Source organism: Ischnura elegans, chromosome 2 (assembly GCF_921293095.1).
Source record: "Ischnura elegans chromosome 2, ioIscEleg1.1, whole genome shotgun sequence".
Lineage (NCBI taxonomy): Eukaryota > Metazoa > Arthropoda > Insecta > Odonata > Coenagrionidae > Ischnura > Ischnura elegans.
The window spans coordinates 57881987-57908988 of NC_060247.1; the positions used below are offsets into that span (position 1 = coordinate 57881987).

General features: G+C 37.6%; 1 protein-coding gene across 2 annotated transcripts in view; it reads left to right on the forward strand.

Annotated features, from left to right (window-relative positions):
* Window positions 1-19180, forward strand: part of LOC124153782 (putative fatty acyl-CoA reductase CG5065) — a 72837-nt gene extending 53657 nt beyond the window's left edge. For both annotated transcript variants that reach the window (XM_046527138.1, XM_046527139.1), the window contains exons 4-9: window positions 2773-2918; window positions 3583-3692; window positions 5330-5522; window positions 11074-11316; window positions 12703-12960; window positions 17190-19180. In XM_046527138.1, the coding sequence (XP_046383094.1) occupies window positions 2773-2918; window positions 3583-3692; window positions 5330-5522; window positions 11074-11316; window positions 12703-12960; window positions 17190-17388 (1149 nt within the window). In that variant the 3' untranslated portion in view covers window positions 17389-19180. The remainder of the gene's footprint in view (window positions 1-2772; window positions 2919-3582; window positions 3693-5329; window positions 5523-11073; window positions 11317-12702; window positions 12961-17189) is intronic.
* Window positions 19181-27002: the final 7822 nt, after the last annotated feature.

The window sequence follows — 27002 nt, forward strand, 5'->3', positions numbered from 1 at the left end:
CCAGTAACATTTATTTGTTGCCCATCCTGACAACCTGTCTGCCCCCCCCACCCCCTTAGCCAATCATCCTGGCTACGATACTGAAAATACAATAACTCTATGCGGTGGGCAACAGACCCCTTAAATACATTTTAATTAATAGGTTTTATCATTTTTGTCCCCAATCATACATGTCATAAACATGTATGCATGTATAACGCCCCTAATGTATACAACGCCACAGCAAATCTAGGATATTTTTCTGGGGGACACAAGGGTGTGACAGGCAAACGATTTTCTCATACCAGAGATTAAAAACAAGATGCAACAATTACTGTACGAAATATTCTCTTTCCCTTAATATGAAAGTTATTACTTAATATGAAATTAAATGATTGAGGCTCCGTAACACACACATAAAACAACATGAACGTAATGATAACCGTATAAAAAAGTTTGTCTATTCTTTAAGCATCTGGGGGGGGGGGGGCACATGCTCCCAAGCCTAAACTCACCTATGTACAACACCATAATATACTGAGCTGAAGGAATGGGTCAAGGGGTTCAAGCCCTGCTGTATTGTTTGTGATAAATGGTCAATTGAATACTCCATTTAATTGAACCAACCCCCAAAATGTACCCCTGCTTCAAATGATGTGCCCCTCCCAAAAAAAATATATCCTGCCTAAGGCCTTACTGCCTGGCGATCTGACACCATTTATGCTGCTGACGCAATAACTTAAGAGTATGCATCACTCTCAATCAACCAGGCTTTTTTCATCACAAATTAAAAGTTCAGAACATATCCTAATCTCTTGAAATGAGTTGGGTTTTAGGTATAAAGTATACCCTTGCCAACATTCTCCATTATATTTTATAAATCAGCATTTCCTTATATGTAAAATTTACAATATTTTAGACAAAGGTAAGTTTTGGCAAAGAACTATGCTACGTACTATGAAAATTTCTTGGTTCAAATGTAAGCCTTTAGCAAGAAAAATGACAAAATATGACTGGTCAAAGGAAAGAGAGACATCTTCTTAAAATTTGTCTTTAATCCTCTTTAGGTCGGTAGAGAATGCATATATGTATATTGCATCTTTGGGGGCCAAGATTTTAAAACCTCCAAAATTCTTGGAAGGCACTATTAAGTTGGCACTCTCCAAATGAGCCACCTCCCCATAATGCATCCCTGCTTCATACGAGGGTTGTACCAAAAGTAAGGTTCCCATATTTTTTACAAGTGCAAAAATTTTTTTATTGAAATTAATTTTCACATCGTTGAAAAGCTTACACTTTTGCCTATTTTTCAATGTAGTCTCCATTTTTTTCGACACACTTTTAAATACAGTGCTCTAGCTTTTCTATCCCTAAGTCTCCCGCCAACCCGTTGAAGAAGTGTGTGACCTCTGCTCGGACTTCATCCTCGCTCTAGAAGCGTTTGCCATCTAAGAGTTTTGTTTCGGGGATAAAATGAAATACCCACGCTTAATCTCCGGTGACGATAGAGACCAACAACTTCTCCTTGTTGCCCCCCACCTTAAAATTGTTGAAGAAATTTGTGAGCAGTGTCAAGGCATTGCTCCATGAGTCCACCAGTCAGCATCCGGGGGACCCAGCAAGCACACATCTTGCGATAACCCAACTTTTGTGTTAAAGTTCTTTCAATTGTGCCGTTAGAAGCTTCTGAAATGCGTTCAACAAATTCATGGACAATGACCCTCCGATCTTTGAGCAGCTCATTGTTGATCTTCTGGACAATACAAAACTGGCGGTCTTCCACTTCGTTCTTCATCGTGAACTTCCGTGCGGCCCTCAGCAAAAGCCCTGCAACATTTGCGGACGTGCTGAACGGGCATGCACTCTTCACCATAAAGTTCAGTCAGTTGCTGATGAATCTCCAATGGTGGTAACTTCCTTGCAAGGAGAAATCGGATTACTGCTCAATCCTCACACTTGGCAGGAACGGGGATCATCACTTTCATTGTTGACGGTTGCTAAGCCAATAATGAGCAACACAGTGAATCGCAGACTGGCGGACTCGAGAGTAGGGGAACCACTGCACACGGCAATGTTGTGGGATTTAGCCTAGCACCTTCACTCAACATTGTAGCTCATTGGGAACCTTACTTTTGGTACAACCCTCGTATTAAGCCCCTAAAAATTTTATGGCAAGGAATTCATGCTTCCCAATAAGTAAAACTGACTTATATATAAGTTCTCAAAGACTTCTCATACATTCAAACGTATCCTAAAAGAAAGATAGAATGGCCTCAAAATGTTCTCCTCAAGACATCACTCACAATCGAACAGTAATAGCTCACCAAGATGAAATGAACTCATTCAAAAAATAAAAAATTTCATGGTTATATCCATTGCCACTGAGCTGATGGGTATTATGTCATGACTGATGGAGTAAAATTTATTTTTTTAGTCAATTATAATATCTGGCCAGTGCAATAATCATAAGGTTCTCTCAGGTTCTGTAGCTCAACCTCCAGTAAAATCTAACCCCTCCCCCAATCAGATCATTCCAGGGTTGTATCAAACTCGGGGCCACCCACCAAGCATGAGCCCTCTGTCTCTTGTCCTACCCTTGCACACCCATTCTGGCCACACTTTGCTCCACCTTCGAAACCAGTGGTGCTCCCTCTAGATATTTACAACCTCCTTATATAATCCTCTCTTCAAAAGGCCTTTCAGGTGAAGATTCATTACTTGAATCTAGCTAGCAGGAAGTTAGGGATTTTTTTAAATGTAGCTCATCATGTAACCATTGCTTTTCCTTTTCAGGCATTCGTTCATGTATCCACAGCCTACTGCCATTGTGAGCAAAAAGTCTTAGAAGAAATTACCTATGAACCTCCACATGACCCCCACAAACTTCTTCCATCAATGCAATGGCTTCCAGATGATGCAGTCAAACTTATCACACCCATGTAAGTTCCAATAGATATGACCTTCATGGCTATTTTTCCCTTTTCATAGATATGTACCATTTTTTTATTCCAATTATTTAGTAGACAGAGAGCTGCTTAAGCCATGTAAAATAGAACTTAACTTGCTGTCAAACTTTAACACAATGGATCCTGTGCCTAGCAGAATATTTCATGCAGTAAATGGGCTGTTTTGCACAAATTTCTTGATTTTTGCCATTCCCACGTGTTTTAAATTTGCATGTTTATTTTGTGAAAAATAAAATTCTAACTAAATATGGAAAGAGCTCATTCTTTACCTAGTCCAATGAGTAAAAATTAAGGGCATACTTAAACCCTGAAGTACCTCTATCTTTAGAACTAATTACATAGTATGTATTATGTATGTATGTATTTAACACTGCCTTTGCCTGTATTCCTTTATTCCTTTGCTCTCTAACATACCTATATAAATGTGCCCATGAAAGTGATGGGTGCAAGGTCCAATGTACCACACTCATTGTCAGCACATCCATTTATGTGAGAATGAATCATATGATTCAGGAGTTTTTTTTTTTCGAATATATTCTATAATTTTACCCTTGCAGTTTTGCATCTACCTCAAAACATTATGGGCTAAGAAAAGGTTTCCTCCTGGATCAATAAATAATCAATTTATTTCTTTCAGATTGATTGGGAACCTACCAAATACCTATGCCTATTCAAAAAATATTAGTGAAAAGCTGGTCACAGAATATAGTGCTGAAATGCCTATAGCGATTGCGAGACCTTCAATTGGTAAGTGGTAATGCAGGCATGGTTGATATTTACTATAGGAAATAGATGCTATAATTAAAGTTAAAATTAAATATATCCAACTCTATACTATAATTGAGTGATGTAAGTTACTTTTGCCATTTTTGACTTTTACGTTATTGTTCCGCCACCTCAACAAAATAATATCTAAAAATAATTGATGAATGTCTAGAAGCCTCTTGTCTATGCATATCAGACCTTAGACACATCATTCCTGCAAGGTTTTTTGCATACCACCAAGATACATACTGCGGGAAGTGATGAGCCCTCCCCCAAAACAATGACCTTGTTTCTCCCCTGGAATTAGTCCACTTCTTCATAGTCAATTAAGTACCATGTTTCTACTGCATTAAGGGGAACATGAAAAAGGCGTGAATGTGAACAGTCTAACATTTACAGTGCATGGTAAGTACGATATTTGGAGGAGGCGACTAACAGCTGAGGTCATTGGCACCATGAGGGAGGGGGGAAAGGATGGAGAGAAACCCGGCATCGTCATTAGCCTGCTCTTATCAAAGGATACCAATGGAACCATAGCTGAACATCCCATCTGAGGAATGGAGTGCCATATAACTTGAAGTGTCCCCCAAAAGGCAGCCAAGTGGAGTTCGGGGAGTCTTTGAAAAATGTCTGCCACCACCATGATTTGAACCTGGGCCTTCTGGGTGGGAATAATTTACAGTGTAATGATTAATATGAAATACCTTATCTGGCAATGATTTCCATGTCACATGCCTTGGTGGCAGTGCACCACGCAAAAAAATAAGTCTTCTACTGGGGAGAGGGGATATTGAAATTTTGTGGAAGAGGTAAAATATTTTGCAGTTGGTTACAGGTGACTTTGGAGGGATAGGATTGATCTTTTCATTTGAATAATCACCCAGGTGAAAGTGATAAAAGTTCAGCTTTTACTTAGTGTTCTCTAGATTCAAGATTTGGAATCATTTGACACAAGACATCTCACTTTTTCTAGGTATCAAATGATTCAAGTAATTATTTCATGTGGGATGTCCAAATTCTGAGAGATTTAAAGTTATCTCTCAGTTGCTGTAACATTTTATGTAATCGATGGATTCAAGTATGTGTAGCAATTAGTTCAGGGGCAGATACCGTGAAAGGATGGGGAAACACATACTCTACTCACTCAGGTCTCCTATCCCTCCCTATTCACCCTCATTTTTCTGTCCAAATATCCCCTCACACAGACCCATCTTCAAAATTTCCAATTTTTTTCCACTCACTCAGAAGTTGGACCCCATTCTTCCAAAAATGTGTACTGAAATATGTAGTATGATTTCTAGACTGCCGAAAATTCCCATTTCCAAGTTTTACTATGGGAAATGAAACATATCTATGAAGGGAAACTAGATTTTTCCATGTGTACTGTAAAAAGAACTTGATTTCACTCAGAGTTGTGTGTTGGAATTAAAAGATTGGCCACAAGCAGGCCTTATGCATCTGAAACCGACAAGCTGCATAGCAGGAGAGTTTCCCTGTGGCTAAATAGCCTGAATCTTGAGCATCACATGATATTGAGATAGAAATTAGAAACACACAGTATTATGGATATGAATTTAAGATAGTGAACCTTCTAATGAAGATTCTTTTCTTTCTCTTAGTAACTGCTGCATGGGAAGAGCCCATTCCTGGATGGGTGGAGACATTACATGGACCAACTGGCTTGCTTGTTGGAGCTGGAAAAGGAGTCATCCGCTCCATGCACTGCAAAGCTGAGTACCTTGCAGATATCATACCTGTAGATATTGCAATTAATGCACTACTAGCCATTGCTTGGAAAGTTGGAAATACTAAGTAAGTAAAGAGTGATATGTCAAGCCTCTGGTGACAACTTACTTTTCTATTAGGTGCATAGGTCAACTCCTACTTCTATTTGCAGTAGTAAGAAAACTCTTTCATGCCAGAGACTTTTAATGAGGAAAGTGATTTCTCAGGTTCAGGATTTGCTATCCTCGGTAATTTTTTCAACAAATTCATGTGTTTCATAAGTTTCTTCTTCTTAAACTTTCTTCTTCTTTCTTTGATCTCTAAAAAATTATAACTTCAGGTCTTGAGTCATTATGAGCAGCATTTCAGAGGAAAATTATTTCATCATTCCTTACGTTAGCTTTTTCTCATAATTTTAGAATATGATCTGGTAAAGAGAATTATTTTTAACACTTTTCTCTCAAGCAATGGAATACAGAAAACACCCCCAGGAAAAGACAAGGAAGATACAATTATAAAGTCACTTGCTATAACTTTTGAGCTTAAATTTCTGATAACTTTCCGATACTTCTGAAAGCAAAGAAACTGTATGATCTCCACCAGAAAAATACTCAAATGAGCCCACTGCCTTCCTGATTTCTATCCCAGAAAAGCAACATTTTATCCTAACATGCGGCATCTCCTCTCTCCTACTCGACTTCCGACCAGAACAAGCCAAAGAGACAAGGTTACCTTGAGAAATGTTGTAGCCATTGTAACTAACTAGTAATTGTAGCCATTGCAACTTTCTCCTCTATCTATTGAGCTTGGGATTATCTGTCATCCGTGCACTCAGGACTCGAGGTTTAACGCTTCATGACGTAAATTTAGCATGTGCAGAGTTTATATATTTTTTTCCTTTTCATGTTGACACCAAACACTATTACTGGGTGACAAAATCTTGGCACTTAGCAGCATCAGTATTACTAACTTTATTTGCTATTTAAGCACAGGTCACAGGTATATTTCAGATAATTTGCTATTTACAGCTATGTTTATGATATGACATCAATTTTGGTATTTCTTCTGCAATGCCACCCATAAGTTTAATGAAAATAGATACTAATTCAAAGAAAATAGAGCACATGAATACGTGTGTTAATGTGGATGTAGTCAAAGATAAATTTTACCTTTCTTTGATAATGGTACTTCATGCATTTTATAAAATTTGGAGCAGAAAAATTTATTGTTGATAACTAATTTCATATTTGTGAGGATATAAGAAAGCGTAATGTTACATGAATTTATGAATGGTTATAAATGTTCTTATATTTCAATAAATTGAAAAAAAATTAGTACATATATGAAAGAGTACCCATCAAAGTCAAGGGTAATTATCCCTTAAGGTATGAGAGAAACCCCTGTCCATCTTGCATTAATGTCAAAAGACAGTTGAATTAAATGGAATGGAAGGCATGTACACTAGGGCGGATCGTAAAAATCGATGTTTTTCAAATCCATCTGGCCCAATGAAAAAAAGTTGTGGGACCGATCAAAAATAAGGCCTGAAAAATTTGAGACCTCTAGGTGAACCCCTGACCCTCGCTCAAATGCGATTTAGGGGGGGAGGGTCAAAATTCTAAAAATGTAATATTTTATGGTCATTTCCTATAGATTTTGCCGAGTTACTGCTCTTGTCGGGCGAAAATTTTGTGCATTTTGACGTATCTGCCACCGTTTAGCCACAAAATGCCTAATTTTAGTCAGCGTCCGCGATGAAATATTCCAACGCCCACGCAGCGTCGCGGATACAAGATCGGCTGGCCGATCCTTTCCCCTCCCCGCTCCCTTCTCCCCCTCCCACGCCTCGAATACATCAAAATTCATCCCGCGTGTGCTACTAGGAGGGTTCATCTTTGATAATATAAATCGGAAGATGGTAGAAGGTAAAAAAGGATGCGTAGTGAGACAACTTGTCTCTTATTTTGCGCCTCGTCGGCATTAAACAAATCGATGTTAACAGCTTTTAGAGAAGTGATGAAATATTTTTAGATCCAAGAACGCAGGAAAGAAGCCTACGGTCTATGAAGAGGCCACTGGAGTGGCTATAAAGGCGTACAAGCAATGCTGACACACTTCTCTTCCATTATGTGTGTGACTAAATGGATATAGCGGTACCGCAGGAAGTACTAAAACTTAGGGAAAATGCGAGTATGCCAAAAGTTGGGTTTTATTACAGGGAAGTACAAAACTCAAACATTTTTAAAAGAAAATTTGAAATTATGCGATATTTTTTGCGTGCGTGTGGAAAAAGGAGCATAAGGTTCCCCCTAATGAAGAATTATTTTGAGAGACAAGAGGACGAAACCAAAGATAATGGCTGCTGAATTGAATCCTATAGAAATTCGACAACTGAGGAAAAAAAGGAATCGTCGGAGATCATTGAGTCAACATCGTCAATTCTTGTATGGGAAAATAGTATCAAAAATTTTCTTCATCAATTCATTCGAAGAAAAGTAAACTGACGAGAAATCAGACGATTTGTATCTCTACCCAGTGAGAAATGGGTGGTGGAATCCACGTGGAACCCACGTGGAATCCACGTTGAGTGGTGGATATTTGGTGGTGGTGGATATTGAGTGGTTGGACCCACGTGGAATCCACGTTGATTTCAAGTGGATTTGTGGTGATTAGCATAAAATGTTAAACAGAATTTCTAATTTGTGGAACTTAACTCTCTGGTGACATTGCGTCATTTATCATCCTGAAACCACGCTAGTTATGTGAAAATGTATCGCACATTCTATTTTTATATAATTCGTGGAAAGGCAGCCATGAGAGCACATGAAAAATCGTAGACACATATATAGAAGGTTTAGATATAGAGTGGTTGAGGTTTTAATGGTTTTAGGACAGCACCAACTGCTGTTTTAATTTTTCCACCAAATTTCCACGTGGGTTCCACGTTGATTCCACGACCAAAAACACGTGGTATCCACGTTAATTCTCCACGTGGGTTCCACGTGGATTCCACCACCCATTTCTCACTGGGTACGTTGTATCATTCGTAAGTATGGAATATCCTGAAGCATGGGTCCAAGCATAAGCCCGTTTTTTACGGGCAATCTGGATAGTAAGTGCTAACTTCTTTCCTCAATCTATTCTTGGCATATATTCTGCACTTCTATCTTTCTTTTCTTTTCATTTCCAAATTATGTGATGAGTGAATATGCTTAGGGGAAGTCATTGACGGCATTGCCTCAGATTGGACATTTAGCAATAATTTCATTATTTCATCGTGGAATTCTAACAAATTTAGACGTTTCCCACTAAGTCTATGTTATAGAATGAACGAATGAATCATAATTATCTGAATAAAGTATATTCTCAACTTTAGGTACCAACGGAGAGTTTTCGTTTCGCAAAGATAATAAGACAACAATTGATCTGTCTTGTCTATGTTTACTGTAAGTTTATTGTATGCCTCCACCATGTTTATTGTAAGCGTCCACCATGCTGGGCTTAGTTGAAACCCTTCCCCGCCTGCTCACAAAATCGCATCCATACTCGGACGAAATTATCTTCACATCTCTTTTATCCTCCATTTCCAAACGCACACCCCCATTATATTGTAGCGAGCCACACATTCACCCTTCTCTAATTTAAAAAAAATATATCTGGGTTATTTTTCCTCTTCATTTGCAGAATATCTGTACCGTATGTTTTCTCTTTAACCAGAAAATGGCAAAGGTTCACGCTGTCGTAACAGATATCGATGTACACAGCGTGCCCCTTATTTTTAAAATTTTCCAATCATTTATGAGTCACTTTCTCTGTGTTCCATGCACCCCCCACTTCTTTATCCTCGGTGTCACAATATATTAAGCAATCCAAAACTAAACCGCATGGTTCAGTGATTGTATACAATTTTATTTCATATTTGTGACGCTTGTTAGGAGTGAATGGTTTAAATAGTAACCGTGGATAACGTAACTTGTATAGAACCATGGATTCGTCTAGAGTCACAGCCCTTTCCGTGTTGTACACTTCACTCATACTTATATGGAATGTATCATGCAAGGGTCATATTTTGTATAATGGATCACTGGGTAAGCTTAATTAGCCTTTTTCTTCTCATTATTCTTAGGATATTGAGCTCTTTTTTCATTGCGTTCCTGTGGAACTAGATGTTTATGCCACTGGTTCCTCAGCCATCTAATGTGATGGGAAAAACCAATGTGTTCACGTATTTTTGCTATCTTCAGATATATTTACACATTTCCACTGTTAATATACAAATAAACTAAATATAACACTTTAATTGACGGAAATAATATTCAGAAGAGTTTTGAATGCATACGAGACACATTTCTATCCGATTTCAAGACGATTAAGTTCAGAAAAATGAAAATACCCTAAAAATTATGAAAACATGCAAAAAAGATGAAAAAGTAGTTAGATAAAAAATGAAATGTGATTCCTAGAAACGGCGGCCAATTCTGAATAGTACGGAGTGTAATAGAGCAGCAAGACGTCATTTGGAGCACCCAAGACGTTCTCGGCTGATTCTGGGGGCATTTGAAAACGGGTGGTAGGCTCAGCACAATAGTTTGAGCAGGACGCACCGGTGCATCCGCTGCAGCGAAAGTGTTAACACCAGATATAGAAATATTTTCTAAGTGTTGAGTTGAACATATGTAGGTGCCAAATGGGGAATAATAATAGTCCTTGTATAATTCCATTCATTTTTTGCAGTGATGTGGAGTGAATGCCAAACACCATCAATAACCTCAGCACTTTCTCAATCCATGGCAATAAGAATTATTTTACCTGTCCTTTATTGAATGTCATTGAAAAAGAATCTCATTACCAGTGTAGAATTTTACCACTACTTATTTCAGTGACACTTCAATTTGTCATTGAATCTCATTAGTCATTAGCTAAGACTCATTCCATATCAACTGACTGTAACGGAATGAATTAGATTCCTTTGAATTGTAAACAGGGCACTGCTAATCTGTTTGAATTATGAAGTTGACTATTAGCCCTCAATTGGGGTCAGAGAAATATTAAGACATATATTTTGGTGAGAGAGTGGAATTTCGAGAAACATAGATGATATAGGATACCTACCTATAATAAGGTGATAAATTGGAAGCTTTACTTTCCCGAATTGTAAATTTTTGCAATATAAGATTTGAGTTTATGTAAGGCAAAGATAAATCATTATGAAAAGAAAATTTTTTTCATTCAACCTTTTTGACATAAGGTTAAAAAAACAGAAATTTCCACTCTCTTTCATGAATTGGCGACATCATTAAGAGTTCTAGTTTATCGACACTTGCATAATACCCAAGCAGTGTTCGGGCAGGCCAATTTCCCCATGTACCTATACAAAGTGCGAGTGCCACTTGGTATAGGGATTGCAGCTAGTGAAGCAAGGGCATGGCTAATGTTGATATGTTTTTCTTCTGGACCTACTTGTTTTTCTTACAGGAATACTCTACCAGTGCACTGATAATGCCAGCTGACTTGAAATTTTTCATTCCGGAAAAGAACCATGCTAATGTGCATATTTTGTGACATATTCTTCACAATAAGATTCTCTCAGCTATTAGTGGTATTTTTATTTATTGAATCTTTTGTCATTCCTTTACAGCCTTAAAGGGAAGCCTTATGTAGTCAATGTAACAGAGTCTGGCGTGAACCCAGTCAGCTGGGGGGATATGCTGGAGTATGGAAGGAAGCATCTGTATGAAAACCCTCTGGAGAATGCCATTTGGTTCCCTGATGGTAGCATCAAGTCAAACAAGACGATGCATGACTTATGTGTTATTCTCTTCCACTACTTCCCTGCCTATCTACTGGACTTCCTTATTACTATATGTGGAAAGAAACCTTTGTAAGTATTTCAAAGAAATCAGATCTCAGGAGATGGTTCCCAAAATTCTGAAGTATTATGGATGGCTTGCGCATTGTATATTTGCAAAATTTTCTTAGTAATTTGATGCTTACTATACATAAGGTTAATGCATGTGCATTATGAATGAAAATTACTCAGTAGATATTTTATTAAAAATACCTTTAAGAATACAAGTTTTAAATCAGTGAAGTGATGACACTGCTAGCAAATTTCAATTGTTCTGAGTACATGTATTTCAGTAGTCAAGGTTCTGCAGGTGCCCTAAACATACCTAATATATGAGTTTGTGTTATACCTGATATTTTGGGGAGAGCAGGTAACAGCTCAAGGTTGATGTTATGCATGTGCATGCATCATGCATACTTGGGAAGTGTGAAGAACTTAAAGTGTGGAAATTAATTCAAGGACAAGACCTCCCAGAGCTGACCCAGTTGTAGGGAGAAGTTCTGTAATGCAGGCACTCCATACCCTCAGCATCATCAATAATTCTTGGCACTGATATAACTAAGAATATGCCTTGTGGGGGGACCGGATAGCCTGGGATGGCAACCCCCCCCTATGCTGAGTGATATGAATGCTGAGTGGAGTGCTACTACATTACACCAATCTTAGGTTTCACCTGCAATTTTGACTCTAAGCACAATCCCGAATATTGTGAATTTTCAAAGACAAAAGTTAACTCCCAGTCAGGGGCGGATCCAGGATTTTTTTCTGGGAGGGGCACAAGCAAGGCCGTATCCAGGATTTTGTTCTGGGTGGGGCACAAGGATACCTCGTAATACAAAACTAACGCAATGATAATGGGACCGTATTAAAAATCATGCATATTTTTGAGGGTCTGGGGGGGGCACATGCCCCCGTGCCCCCCCCCGGATCCGCCTATGCTCCCAGTGATATTCTTCTCACATGAGAGAGCTGAATATATTGCACTAATTAATGCCTACACTTTTTTATAATAATGATACACAGCATTATTTTTCCTGAAACCATAAAATACCAAGAATAATAAGTTAATAAAAATGTATTCCTATTTTGTGCAAGTGCCAAAGACTCCTGAAGCAAAATCAAGTTGCCAACATTCTTTAAATTATGTAATTGTTTTTGTTCTTTTCCTTGCATATGAATCATATATAAATAAGCAAATAGGTCAACTTTAAAATTTTAATTCGGCTGAATTTCTATTTTCATTGAGTAATAATTTATCTTTCTATTTCTTGTGGGTCCGAAAATTCTGAATACACATAATACAATCATGGAAATGAATTATGTGAAGAATAAATTTTCTCACAGAGCTATAACTATCTTCAGGAGACTAAAAACCTATTGTTTTTACAGCATGCTCATGTACACTTCTCATTTTTGCAGCATGGTTAGAATTCAGAATCGCATTCAAGGAGGCCTGGAAATTCTACAGTACTACACCACCAAGGAGTGGGTTTTTGAGAACACCAATTTTCTATCTTTGTGGAAGGACATGACATCCCAAGACAAAAACATCTTCCCCATCGATATGACTGCAGTGGATTGGAACCCATACATCCGTGGAACAGTTCTTGGAACAAGGCAATTCTGCTTGCATGAAGATCTTTCCACCATACCCAAAGCTCGAAAACACTTGAGAAGGTATTTTTATACATCATCAATATTTATAATTCTACTTCCAGGGGCGCAGCTAGGAATTAAGGCTAGGGGGGGGGTTTTAGGTGCAAATAGACCTGGGGTGTGTGTGGTATACCCGCCAGGATAAGTGTAGGTGCAGGGGCCCTCCCCCAGAATTTTGTTAAGGTAAATGGTTCAAAATGGTGAGTTTGATGGCTTTCTGAGGGATATTTTATTAATCCTTACCCTCTTCTATAAGTACCTATATTAATCAAATGAAGTAAAATGGATTACACTTAAAAGTTTCTCTGAGCTCTGGGGGGGATTTTATCTTGCTGCACCACTATCTACTTCAACCACATTAATTCTATTTTTTGAAATGGTGAATGAAATTTTGTATTCCTCTTTATAAAACAAAGAGATGATTGTGCCTCATCATAGTCACTTAATTAAATGCAGCATGTATTGCTGAGACGAAAAGGGTGCCCATGCTTGTGAACCTCCCTATCCTCAGTGTATTAAAACTTGTCTGCATTAATGTCACCGCTGGAATTCATATGTTAGATGGCAGAGTGGATGGTTGGCAATGGGATGCATTGCATACATAATGAATTCAGTGAGAAAATGTGTATTACACATATAATGTTTTATTTTTACAGGGAAAAACAAATACCTTAGACCAGTGGCGGCTGGTGGTAATTTATCTAGGGTGTGCATTAGAGCAGATATAGGATGATTTAATTATATTATGTTAATCCTAATCCATGAGCGTCATATTTCGTCGTAATAGAATACATAGCAAGCAAAACATATCACTGGTACACTCTACCCTTAAAATTGCATGAGCAGAAATAATATTAGCATGTATGAAAATAATTATTCTCAGCACACCTTTACAAGTGACAGTAGTTGAAATTCATTCTCTTTTCCCTACACCCTATGAGGAAGTAGTGTAGAAAACGGCTATACAGATGGCTCTGTAGACGGACTAGGATCCTGGGCGCAGGTAGTGTAGGTGGCGGCTACACCACTACACTACCTGCTAGTCAGTCACCGAAAACATGCGCGTGCGCACTCGCTTGGTTTTGAGTCTGCTCCCATCTCCCCTATGAACAGCACATACCCCCCCACTTACCTCGTCCCGCCAGAGCTCCATCAAGCAATCGCACAGACCGAAAATGTGCCCGGCACGATGCCACGGGATCGCACACTTGTAGAGTGGTGAATTCGAAAAGATGATAGCTGTAGCGTTCGGAGGCTCATGTTTCTTGCATATGCAGACAGTACTTTTATCCTTCGCATTGCAAAGGAATAGTTTTCTTTTATAATTTATTCATCTTTGGGTGTGCACTTGCTAACATGCGTATACGCACGTGCCGCCACTGCCTTAGACTTCTTAATGTTTTCCAGTGGTACTGCAACAATTTTAATCCATGCATACTTTCTCACTCAAGTCAATATGAACATTTTGTTACCTAGGTGAACATTTCAAACACCCGTAAGCATTTTTCAAAGCTCGTAGACTTTATAAACAAATTAGGTACATGTAACCAAATTATTATATGTACTTAAGAAAGATCAATCATTCTATAACTGATAATCATAACTGAATTTCACTGCAGTACATATTGTTGTAATTGATTGCATACAGAGCTGAATAAAAAAAATAGATTGATACGCAAATGTATCTATGAAATTCAGCAATGCATTAAGCCGAATGGAATAATAAGGAATATGAAAGTGCTAATTAATAACTTATAAATGCTGATACTAATTACAATCCTTGTTAGGATTACCATGAATATCAGCATGATCAAAACTGAAATTTCAGTTCAGGGAAAATATCCAAATTTCCACAGTAAACTGTTATAAAATGGCCAAAAGTAGTTTTTAAATATATTTTTAAATGATTAATGATTTAGGCACCCTAATAGCATATTGAACAACACCACAATATTAGCATTAAAATAGGTGCTTGCCAAATCATAGCAGCTATCTTTAAATATGGTGCCATTTTTGCAACTTTTGGTTCAAATAATAAAATTAAAACCCCACCATTATAACTGCCATTCTTGCTTTTTACAAAAACAACACCATTCAAAAGTTAAAGTCCAATATCTGATTTTTAAAATTAATTTTTGATCATTTACTCTCCAGCTCATTTTCCTTCCCTATCCACCCGCTATGGAGAGGGGATGACCGTTCTTCAGCAAAAATCACTAAGATTTTTCCAGGGAATGGCGCTGTACCTAATTTTATGCTTACCTCAGGAATAAATTTTTTTCCTGTGCCTCTGGGATTATTCGAGTCCAGACATGGGCAAACACCAACTCCGCTATCGAATGGTTGAGTTTTCCCATTGCAACAATCACGTGGACAGAAATTTTCTTGAGTATCCAGTCCTTCTTATCAAAATCCATGGGGGGGGAGGAGTCAAGATCCCCCAAAATGAGCAAAGTAAAGAATAAATTATTTTAAAAATATGTAGGGTGGTTTCCTATTATCTTTTTATTGCCGAAATCAAAAGATTATTACTCCTGGAGTACGCATTTCACGCTTTTAGATTTTTAAATGAAAATATGTATATTTTGCGGTTAAATGAAAAGTGAAAATTTTCAAGTGCGCAAAAACGCGAAGGCTAAGTTTGAATGCTGGGAAAAGCCTATGCGACGTCATTCTGGTTCCTGCTGCCGCTGTGGGAGGTAATCTTGGTGCGAGGATATGTGCGCCGCTGCGACGCAGGCTGCTAGCAGGTAGTAGAGTACCCTCCTAGCAGGTTGCGCTTGGCTTAAATAAGGATTATTAAAATCCTATCAAACGAAGGAAACTTTCTGACCATAGGCAGTTTTAATAGGTGATTATTAAGAGATGTTTCTTTGAGCCCTGTGCCTCATGCATGCATTGGTTATCTCAGACAATGTAAAACTCCTATCTACTCCTTTAGAAACTAGGTCCCTGTGACATCACGTGGAGTGGCATCCCATGGGCACCAATCTGGCCTTTTTCAAATGAGGATAAAATTGACCCTTGCCATTCGTCTAAACCGGTATTTCTAAAACCAAATAATTTGTATGTTATGAATACACTTATGGTGGGTAACAAATCGCAATCAATGCCTTTCGTTTTCTTTGATGAAGGAAACTACCCTATTGTCGTCTCATATCGTGGTCTGAATTAGTTAAGCAAATCATGAGCAAGGGCATGGCTGCGGCAGACTGAGATACTCAATCAGGTATATTATTATTTGTATTTATTTAAGTACAAAAATCATGGGGGGTCCTTGTTTAAAATGAATAAAGCAACCTCTAATTATTCATCATCTTAAGCTTTTGTTATTTTCGTCATTAGCCTGAGTATACATTAGAGATAGATGAAAGACTAAAAGGCAGAAATCATCTAAAACAATTTGAGAAATATTCCTGTAATGTCCAAACAGCAGCAATTGCCTTTCATCACCAAGGTTATGCCCTACATTGGGTCTAAACCAGTACAGAAAGTACCTAGCTAATACTAGTAGTCCCCTCAGGTATGTTATAAGGGTGGGGGTCGAGAGAGCCAGGCCTACCCCAAAATAAGGATTTAAATCAAAACTTGAAGCCTATACATGGTGGAAGGGCTCCATATTATCAATAAAAGACACTTTGTTACTTTCACAATATATTTTTAAAATTCCAACTGGTGTGGGCTGTTACACCATTATCAAGAACATATGTATGTACATAGAACTTTAAAATTACAAAAAAAAAATTAAAATGTACTTGATAATGGTGCAACAGCCAAAACCTGTGGGAATTTTTTAAATATATAGTGGAAGTAGCAAAGTGTCTTTTATTAATAATAAAAAATAAGGATATATATTTTTATACTGGGTTGTTGCAGGGTACATATTATAGCGGCATAGTCAGTCTAAAGAGGCCAGTGCCAATCATGTAGGTTAGCATAAAAGAATTAAGAAGACTGATAGTGTTTTTCAGATGCCCTGCTCAAGCCAGTGGCGAATACAGATGGGGGGCAGAGGGGGTGCGCGCCCCCCCTTGCGGGCCCACCCGTATTGCCAAACATTGCAGAACCACAATTACAACTTTTTTATATCATAAGACGGCATTATCTTGTACATGGAAACCCTCTTTTGAGACCCGTGGAATTTTTTGGGAACCCTTTAATCCACAAGCAAATGCAGTTTTGACTATCCTCAACCTGCCCTCATGAATTAATAGCAAATCTTAATATGTCATTGTTCTAATTCTTTTCAGGTTGTACTACCTGGATCGTGCAGTTTCAGGGTTCTTTTATCTTCTCCTGATATGGATAACATTCTGCTGCACTGATGGAATGATCAGCTTATTTAGCTGGATAATGGAAGGTGGAATGAACTTATTACATGCTGCGACACCTGGTCTGCGGTATGTGAATGCTGAATCAGAAATGGACGCTATACTTCCCCCATCATAGCATGGCTATGTTACTTGAGATAAATGTGGAAAACTATCAATGCTCATTGAAAAGTGATAAGTATGAATTTAAAAAAAAATGTAGTAGGGCAACCATTTTATGCATATTGTCATACCTTCTATTATAGAATTGGTGGAGTATTTCCGAGCATCACATACTGACATTTTTATTTATGCATCCATTTCATTTGCTTCCAAATCTGGAATGCTTAAATGCAATGGAATAGATAGTCTTTATTGTGATGATTTTGAAGCTGATGGCTCACAAGACAGGTGGCTCACAAGTATTTGATTTTAGGAATCACAAAATGAAAATTCTTAGTCAAAAATTTCACATAAATTCACCATATGTCCATAATACCATTTCCATTTAAAGTCATCCACTTAAAGTTATTGGATTTCGTTAAATTGATACAATTAAAGTTTCTTACATTCATTAAATGCCGATTGAATTTAAATGCCACTCCTTCAAAAACCATGAAGTTGTCATACTTCACCAAAAATGTGAAAGTTGATGAAATATATGGATCTGCAAGATTGAGGGATTAAGATGGTTAATACTGATAGACCATATAAAGCAAGAGATGCTGGCGATCCTCACAATAGTAAGAAATATATTTATGTATATTTCACGGAACAAAATAAATGGAATACCAATAGATGGAATGCCACTGCATTGCAATGGCAGCAGTCCATTAAAAAGCTCATGAAAAATTGTGCTCGCAGTTCAGTGTGTTCCTGAACAGATGGCACATTCATTTCAGCACAGTTGAGTCCATGAAACTGATAAAAATGTTAAATGTTAACATATTTTACTTTTCATGGCAGCAAGGTTGAACCATTTTATTAATCTAGTCTCCTTTTTACAAATAACTTCGCAGTTAAGTTTATGATCAGAGACTTATTTGCCAAGTAAAAATAATGGATTAAAATATGTATTGTATTTTCAACCAGATATTTTAATCAAGTTTAGACAGCTCATTTCATGTGAACTGCAGAAAAGGTTAATACATTTGTATGCAAGAGCAAACAAGAATCGATTGCTAGGTTCACAAAGAAAGACAGTGATCATTGTAAGCGTGAGGACTGAAAATTTTTCTGCAAGTAATCCTTTTTTCCGCAAAAATTCTGAAGGGTTTATTTTTTTTGAAGGGTTTATTATTACTTGGAAATCATGTAATAATCATAAATAGAGCTGAAAGTACTCATCTTAAGAACCAAAACATAGTGTTATCCATGTGAAGTCTTTCCAGCCATTCTTATTATAATAAAAAGAATTATAATGATGTAAAATAAAAACTTCTTAGCCATATACACATTATTATCACTATTTGTATATATTGTCGCATTTACGCCTGAATATGTATTGGATGGCTCAGCTTCTACTTTGTGATTAATTGCTCCAAATTATTTGAAATTATACAGTCTGCATTAATTAACTAAGCTGAATCCATTTTTAATCTAAGTTTTCCCCAAAATAATTATCACTTTTGCCACTCTTTGTTGGAATTATATTTCTTAAATTCTAATTATTAAATTTGTTTGTAAAAGAGCATTTATTGAGACTGGAATTCGAACATTTTCACTGCACAAAGTTATCTATTCAAGAAGCTAAAAATTATATCATTAGTATGATTATATTCGCACAGAGATCATGTTGCATTTGTTAAAGTCTTAATATGATTAAATGTGTCAGAGGTACTACTCACGATTGGAATCCTGAGTAGCCTAATTATCTTTTTTGTTGTGTAATAAATACGTAAAAATACTCTTAAAATAAAAATTATAATAAATATTTTTGTTTCCACTAGCTCCTATCCTTTGTTTACCCTTTCACACAGTTTACTCTTATCTGCTTCAACTAATATTAGGGTATATTTCATGTAAATGTAATGCATGTAAATCTAACGATTCCTAAAAGAGGACCTGCATCAAAATATTCCATAATGGGAATGAGATTAAAATTACCCAATTCAAGCCAATTAAAATTCACTGAAACAACATTAATTACCCAAAAGAGTAATGATTAAACCCTCACAAAGTACACTCAGCCTATATACCTTACCATGGATATATTTGAGGTTTTTCTGAATAGTTTTCAAGGCAAATGGTGAAACAAGTTCAATGATTCAGGTGTAACTTTGAGGAATATGTTAAAAATTATTGACACACTTTCGATAATTCCTCGAAATGTTTAATACTGCTGACCGTTTTAAAAATCTACAAGGTCATTTTGGAAACCAAACAGAGCAACAAAACAACAACCTGATTTTTCAAGCCATGTATGAGGGGTGACCCAAAAATAACCGAACGGAAATCGATGTACGCATCACTCTAATAGTTTGGGATTCTCCCTCAACATTGACTTTATTTCATGGTTTCTCAGTCAGTATGCTAAACAGCATGGATTGAAACAGTTGTACGGAGCCCATGTGACAGTTTTCATTGGGAGAGTTTCTTTTCTTCTTTGATATTTGTAATGGCTTATATTCGACTGCAGCGTGCAGTGTTGAAATTTTGTTTTCTACACGGAGAGAGTGCATTGCACATGGATGATATGTTGTCTACAGTTTACAAAGAACACACCTTGAAAAGACTTAGTATACAAGAGGTATTTGTGATTCAAATGCTGCAGTATGTCGATTGAAGACATTCAATGCTGAGGCCGCCCTTCCACATCCAGAACTAATGAAAACGTCGGAACAATTCGTGCCCAGGTGTACAAGGATAAGAGGCATACTTTTGATAAATGCACTGAACAATCTAGTCTTTCGTGGAGATCTGTGCAGTGAATTTTGGTAGAAGATTAGCAAATGAGAGGAATTGCGATGAAATTTATCCCCCGCTTGTTGATTCCTCATCAAATCGTTTTTGGCAAAAAATCTCATGACAGTGATTCCTCACCCACCCTAGTCATTAGATCTCGCACCTAGTGATTCCCTTATGTTCCCCTGGAAGAAAAGGGTGATCAAAGGGAGACGTTTTCATGACATTTCGGAGGTGAAAATAGAATAGAAGGCATCAGAAAGGACAAGTATCAAAGTTGTTTCGTGCAGGGAAAAAAATATTTGAACCAATTTATCAGTATTAATGGATAGTACTTCAAATGTGACTAATGTTTGTAACACAAAAAAATAATTTCTGAATTATTTTTACTTAGTCCAGCTATCACCATAAAATCAGAAGTTGTGGCTTTCTTTCTAATGGACATAATTTCTAAAATTTAATGATGAGAAGGGGAACTCCCTCAACTCTTGCTTAGATGACTAGTAAGGATTTCGGCCTCCCCCAAAGGTTATTGAACCCCTACGTCACACCCGAGAGATTGGTAAATAATTGCTCATACTGAAACCCATGGTCATCTCTTAGGTCCACCTCACAGATGCTTTCTTCCAGAACCCCATTTTTATCACTCATTAGAAGATTTTAGCATTAGTATTTGCCATTATTATCACTGTCTCCCGAAAAACCAGGCCTATCACTGTCATGGTGGCCAAATGTTACTTTCTCAAGCTCTTCCTATCACATTGTCGTAGGACAGGTAGTTTGTGATGGACATAACATAGTGAATTTAGGGTGTTTTAGGTTGCCCCTTCCTTTTCTTCCCAAAATTTAGCCTTCCACTCATATTATTACATACCACCTAAACATCCTCAAAGTGAAATTCTGTAAACACACCTGGTCACCATGAGGGTTATATCTACGCATATATCATGTCCCAGGGAGTTAAGGCCGTTTTCCAATTCACAATTATTCACCCTTCGTGTACTTTTCGATCGTCAACTTACGGATGTGACGACAGCAAGAGTGGATCCAATTGGTGAGGGCACAAGGGAACGAAGGGTAAGTGAACAAGGGAACGTGGATGCTCCCTTGTTCACGTGCCCTCGGGGGAAGTGGACGTGAAAATGGCGGCAATGGAAAACTCAGAAATCTTGAACTGGAGTTTTAAGTAATTTTGAGTTTATCATGTGAGCTCTTTTACGTGCTATATTATATCGGCATTATGAATTCTTGCTCTTCACTTGCAAAAATATAAGTATAAAGGTGAAATTGATTCTCAAATCAACCACTAAATGTCCTAACACTACCCCGTGCATCACATTTCGTTACTGTCAATAGTTCGCATTATTTCCATTCACACTTTATGGCGCCAGTAGAGCATTAGTAAGGGAGCAGGGTGCAAGGGAGAATGGGAACAAGGGAATGAGTGCATATTACGTGGATTGGAAAACGGCCTAAGTAGTCTGCATTTTTGCCATTTGGGAGGGTGGGCAATTATCCCCTTGTTTCCCCATGGATCCATCACTTAACACATTCAGTGCGGATGACATATATATATGTCATGAGGGCTTTTCCACTCAGGCGGATGACATAAATGTATGTCTTCGGGAGTACGTTTTTCCGCTGGTCACTAGGGTGCTCCGAGCGCGCCTAGCGTTACTTTTTCACCCTCCCGCAGTTCGGGATTGACCTTACACCATTGCGGAAGTGTCCGTTTCTAGTTCTACGTGTTCCTTCATTTTTAATGTTTTTTTGTTTACTTTAGTGCTATTTTTGGAACAATTTGGCAGGTTGAGATTTTTCTTTTCATTTCCATCGTCTCTTTTTCATCATTCTTATCGTAAATATCATAATCATGTCTTACATATGGATTATTTTTTTTTATTTGTTTTTTTACCTTCATTTTTAATTTATTTATATTTTATGTGCTATCACAAAAATTATGATTAGACTAACTCTTTTATTAAAGATATTTATCCCCGTTTCATACTCACTACATTATAAAAAAATGATCTTAGTGCGGTGCTTCAGTTAATGATGTTATATTTGAATTTCTTTTGCTAGGAACATTTTTTATTAATGCAAATTACGTTTATCCTGGGTGATTTTTTTGGGTCTTTTTTCTACTTTTACGGCATATTTTCTCATTCGTTTCCCTAGGTCAATTACCAATCCTCTATTCATTTTGATTTTATTTCATTATCTGAGTAATTCATACGTGTTGGGTTAGTTGCAGATTTTCTTCCTTTTCATAAAAAAATAACATATTAATGGCATATGCAACACTGCATTACATTATCTACAGTATTGGTCTGTATTTTTTTACTCGTTTATTTGTTTCCTTAGCTTTGTAAACGAAATTGCGGAAAAAATAGACTCAGAGGTATTTTAAGCATTACGGCATTTAACCATTATTTATTCCCTTGAAATAGTATATTTATCTTATTTTTTAATTTATTCATATCATATGTGCAACCACAAAAATTATTATCAGACTTAGTTTTTGTTAATAACGTGTATTCCCGTCTCAAAACTTACTATTTTATTCCAAAATGTTTCCATGCGGTCCATAAGGTCGTATTTTATACTTTATTAATAATTTTAAAATAATTATTGCAAATTACGTTTTTTACATAATTTGGGTTTTTTTCCTAATTTTACGGCATATTTTCTCAGTCATTGCTCCGCATCAATTACTTGTCCTCAAATCATTATGGTGTTATCATTTTGTAGGTCATTAATACATTCTAGTGTTAGGTACAGATACAGTCTTAATTTTCATAAAAACTAAGGTATTAATCATGCAACACTCCATTACACAAATTGTACTATTTTGCTGGATAATTTTTAAGGCTCAAGGTTGGAGTCCCTCCCTACCACCGGCACTCCTAGAGATTATTTCAACTTGCAAATGATATTTTCTTTGAAATAATCCTCTCATAGACGGAGAAAAATGCAGAAAGCATTTTCCTCCGAAATCCTTCACCAAGGGTCTTCACTAAGGGCCTTCACTAAGGGCATAATGGATTGGAAGCTGTTGGACAGGGAGAACTGGAAACTTGGCTGGGCCTTCTTCTCCAGATGGGCGCAATTAGGGTTAACACGATTTCTAACGATTGGAGGTCAGAATTAGTGTGAGTACTGATATTCGGGAGAAAATGTGCCGTGATAGGTTTTTAGGAATGATGCAGGCTCTTCATTTCTCCGCTAACCGTGAAGGCATCCGTAGGACAGTGACTGCAATTTGCCCAGAATGTGAAAGTCAACCAGGGCACTATCTAAGGCCTTGCTTTCAAATATATCATAAACATTTGTGAGAATTTTTATTGAAATGTTTCAATTTTGCAATAACTCTGAGGTAACATAGATTAAAAAAATGTTTATCCCATAAATTTATATTTTTCTTGCCGTTCATTGTGTGTTCTACTTCTGTGACTTGAAAAAATTAAATCTACGGCCGTTGAAACAAAAAAAAATACACGTAAAGACTAATTCCAAGATATTTCCGTCATTAACCTAGGGAATCAATGGTAGAAGAAGTATTATAAACGGAAATATGTAAAGTTCACTCCTTCATACAAGGAAAATTGCATGTGTGTAATGCGGGTTGCGTGAATTGTCAATTACTGGTGACGGGTGGCATACATCTACATCTACATCTACATAATACCCCGCAAGCCGCCTAAAAGGCGTGTGGCAGGGGGTGTTAGGACACCAGCCGTTTACAGCTATAAAAAAAAAAGTAGTGCTCTAACGAGGTTGGGACAAGCGTTTATTAAAGTCCTTTATTGTTCGGGGGAAAAACGAATTCTTATATCTATCCGTTCGGCTAAAAATCTCTCTTAATTTATCGCTTCTGTCGGACCTGGAAATATAGTGTGGCTCTAAGATTATGTTCTCTGTGTCGCTCTTAAATATATCCATTCTTAATTGTTCAAGCAATCTAAGCCTAGCGCGCAGCCTCCGAGTCTCCAACGGCTCCCAGCCTAATTCGCTTAACATCTGGGTAACACTGTCAGTACGCCCGTAGCGGTTTTTGACGAAACGCGCAGCCTTCCTTTGTATCTTATTCAGCTCGCGGATTAAGTCTTTCTGCACTGGATCCCATACACTCGCTGCATATTCAAGGTGCGGTCGGACGAGAGCGAAATAGCACCTTTCTTTTACTTTCTCATCCGAAAATCTTCCCACAATACGCTTGACGAATCCTAATTTCTTCAGGGCTATGCCGCAAATATTCTTTATATGAGTTCCCCACGTGAGGTTCGAGGTTATCGTAACTCCCAGGTACTTCACTTCGTCTGTTGCCTTTATGTTAATGCCATCCACTGCATAAACATTGTTAGTGTTGGACGAATTCCGCAAAAATGTACCGCCATGCATTTGCTCAGATTAAGTTCGAGTCCCCACTCTTGACTCCACAAATGAACGTTGTTTAGGTCAGATGATAGAATTTCATAGTCAGAGTGATCACTAATTTCGCGATAGATGACAGCGTCGTCAGCAAATAAACGTATTTTACTGCTAATGCGGGAGCACAGATCGTTAATGTATATAATGAACAACAGGGGGCTGATTACGCTTCCTTGTGGAACACCTGATGTAACTTTTACAACATCAGAGCTAATTCCGTCAAGAACTACTTTTTGTTTACGATCTCTGAGGAAGTCGCGTATCCAGTTTACAACTGTTTCGTTTAATCCGCATGACTGTAATTTGTATAAAAGTTTGTTGTGAGGTACAGTGTCGAAAGCTTTCTTAAAATCTAGAAATAGTGCGTCAACTTGTCTTTTCGATTCACCAGATTTTATAACGTCGTGAAGAAAGAACGCGAGCTGTGTTTCGCAGGATCTATTTTTTCGGAATCCGTGCTGACAGTCATGGAGGAAGTTACGTCTGTCCAAGAAAGTCATGATATTACTAACAACGATATGTTCAAGTATCTTGCCTATAATTGATGTTAGGGAAATTGGACGGTAGTTGCCTGGGTCATTTCTGTTTCCCTTTTTGAAAATGGGAGTAACACTTGCAATTTTCCAGTCGGGCGGTAACTTCCCTTCGGAGAGTGACTTCTTGAATATGATCTCTAAGTAAGGCGCGATCTGTGGAGCTAACTCTTTGAGGACACGCGCGGGTATTCCCTCCGGACCCGGAGATTTACTATTCTTAATCGATTGTAGTTGTTTAGTTATCCCATCACGTTTTATAGATATTTCTTCCATCAAATCCTCAGTATATGGGATGTCTAAATTGAATTGAGTATCGTCAGTAGTGTATACACTTTCGAAGTGGGCATTTAAAGTGTTAGCTTTGTCAATATTTTCGGTGACAAGTTTACCATCTTTATCAAATAACGAATCTACGGTTGAATGTTTTCCCTGAAGCTCTTTCGCGTACGACCAAAAGGATTTCGGATTTTCTTCGAGTAATTCACCAAGTACTTTTTTCTTAAACTTTCGCATTGCAGTTCGCATTGATTTCTTGGTTATTGAGCGTTGAGCAGCGTAACTTTCTTTAGCTTCAAGTTCCTTCGATTTATTACGAGACGTGATGGACTTTCTGTACAAGTTGTATAGTTTTCTCTGTTTCCTAAGTTCTCTTCTGACATCGTTGTTGTACCAGCGAGGTTCCTTATTATCACATTTCAGTTTTTGCGGAATATGTTCGTTGATTCCTTGGCGCAGAATTTCTAAGAAACGTGTCCATATTACATCTGTGCTTTGGTCCTTTGATGCAACAACGAATTTTTTGTAGGAGTCATTAAGCATCTCGCCAAATTTAGTGAAGTTACATTTATCGAATAGGTAAATATTGCGTTTTGGTTTTACGGCTGACACCACATCAACTTTTAACGTTGCAAAGATTACTCTGTGGTCGCTTATACCGTCAATAATATCGACTTGTTTTATCAACTTAGGATCGCTTACTGCTAAAAGGTCTAATAGCTTGTTTCCTCTCGTAGGTTTGTCAACTACTTGGGCGAGAGAGTGATTTGCAAGTATGTTGAGTAATACCTCGCCGATTTCTTTATTCCTTGAATTCGGTTTTACAGTGTAAGTATCCCAGTTTATGGATGGAAGATTAAAATCTCCCCCGATTACTATTACACCTTTACTGTCTCTCTGAGTAAATGCGGATATTTGATTTTCTAGAAGGTACATAATATCGACTTCGGAGTTCGGCGGTCTATAAAAAGAGCAAACATGAATACTCCTTTTGTTTCGTTGTTTAATTGTACACCATACGCTTTCAATTTCGTTGTCAATTATTTCGTGGGCGGCGCTTTGTAAATGGGATTTAACTGCAATAAAAACTCCGCCACCTGTTCTATTGCGTCGATCGCATCTGTAAATTTTATATTCTGGAGGAAAAACTTCGCTGTCGCTTATATCTTCCGTAAGCCAGCTCTCTGTCCCCATGACCACGTCTGCGTTCTGAAAAATATGCTCGATTTCGGCGCGCTTGTTTTTTACGCTACGGCAATTAACTACAACAAGGTTAATGTCATATTTTGTAGTTAGAGTTTCGGTTGGTTCTTTTCTAGGCTTTTGTATACTCAGCGGGAGAATTTTATTGGCAGTACTAATAATATTTGATATTTTTTCTTTCTCTGGAGCACGCGTTTTGGGAATAATGACGCTATTGCCCGGCGTTAACGCTTCTAAGCTTACTTTCTTGTATATTTCGCATTGCGGATTTCCTCGGAGGCTACGTTCAATTAAATCTTTGATAACCCCGCTAGATGACCTACCCTCTAGTCTAAAAAATACCTACAGTGCTCAAAAATCCTACGAGCCACCCGTTCCGACGCCTCTTTGGAATAATGCACCC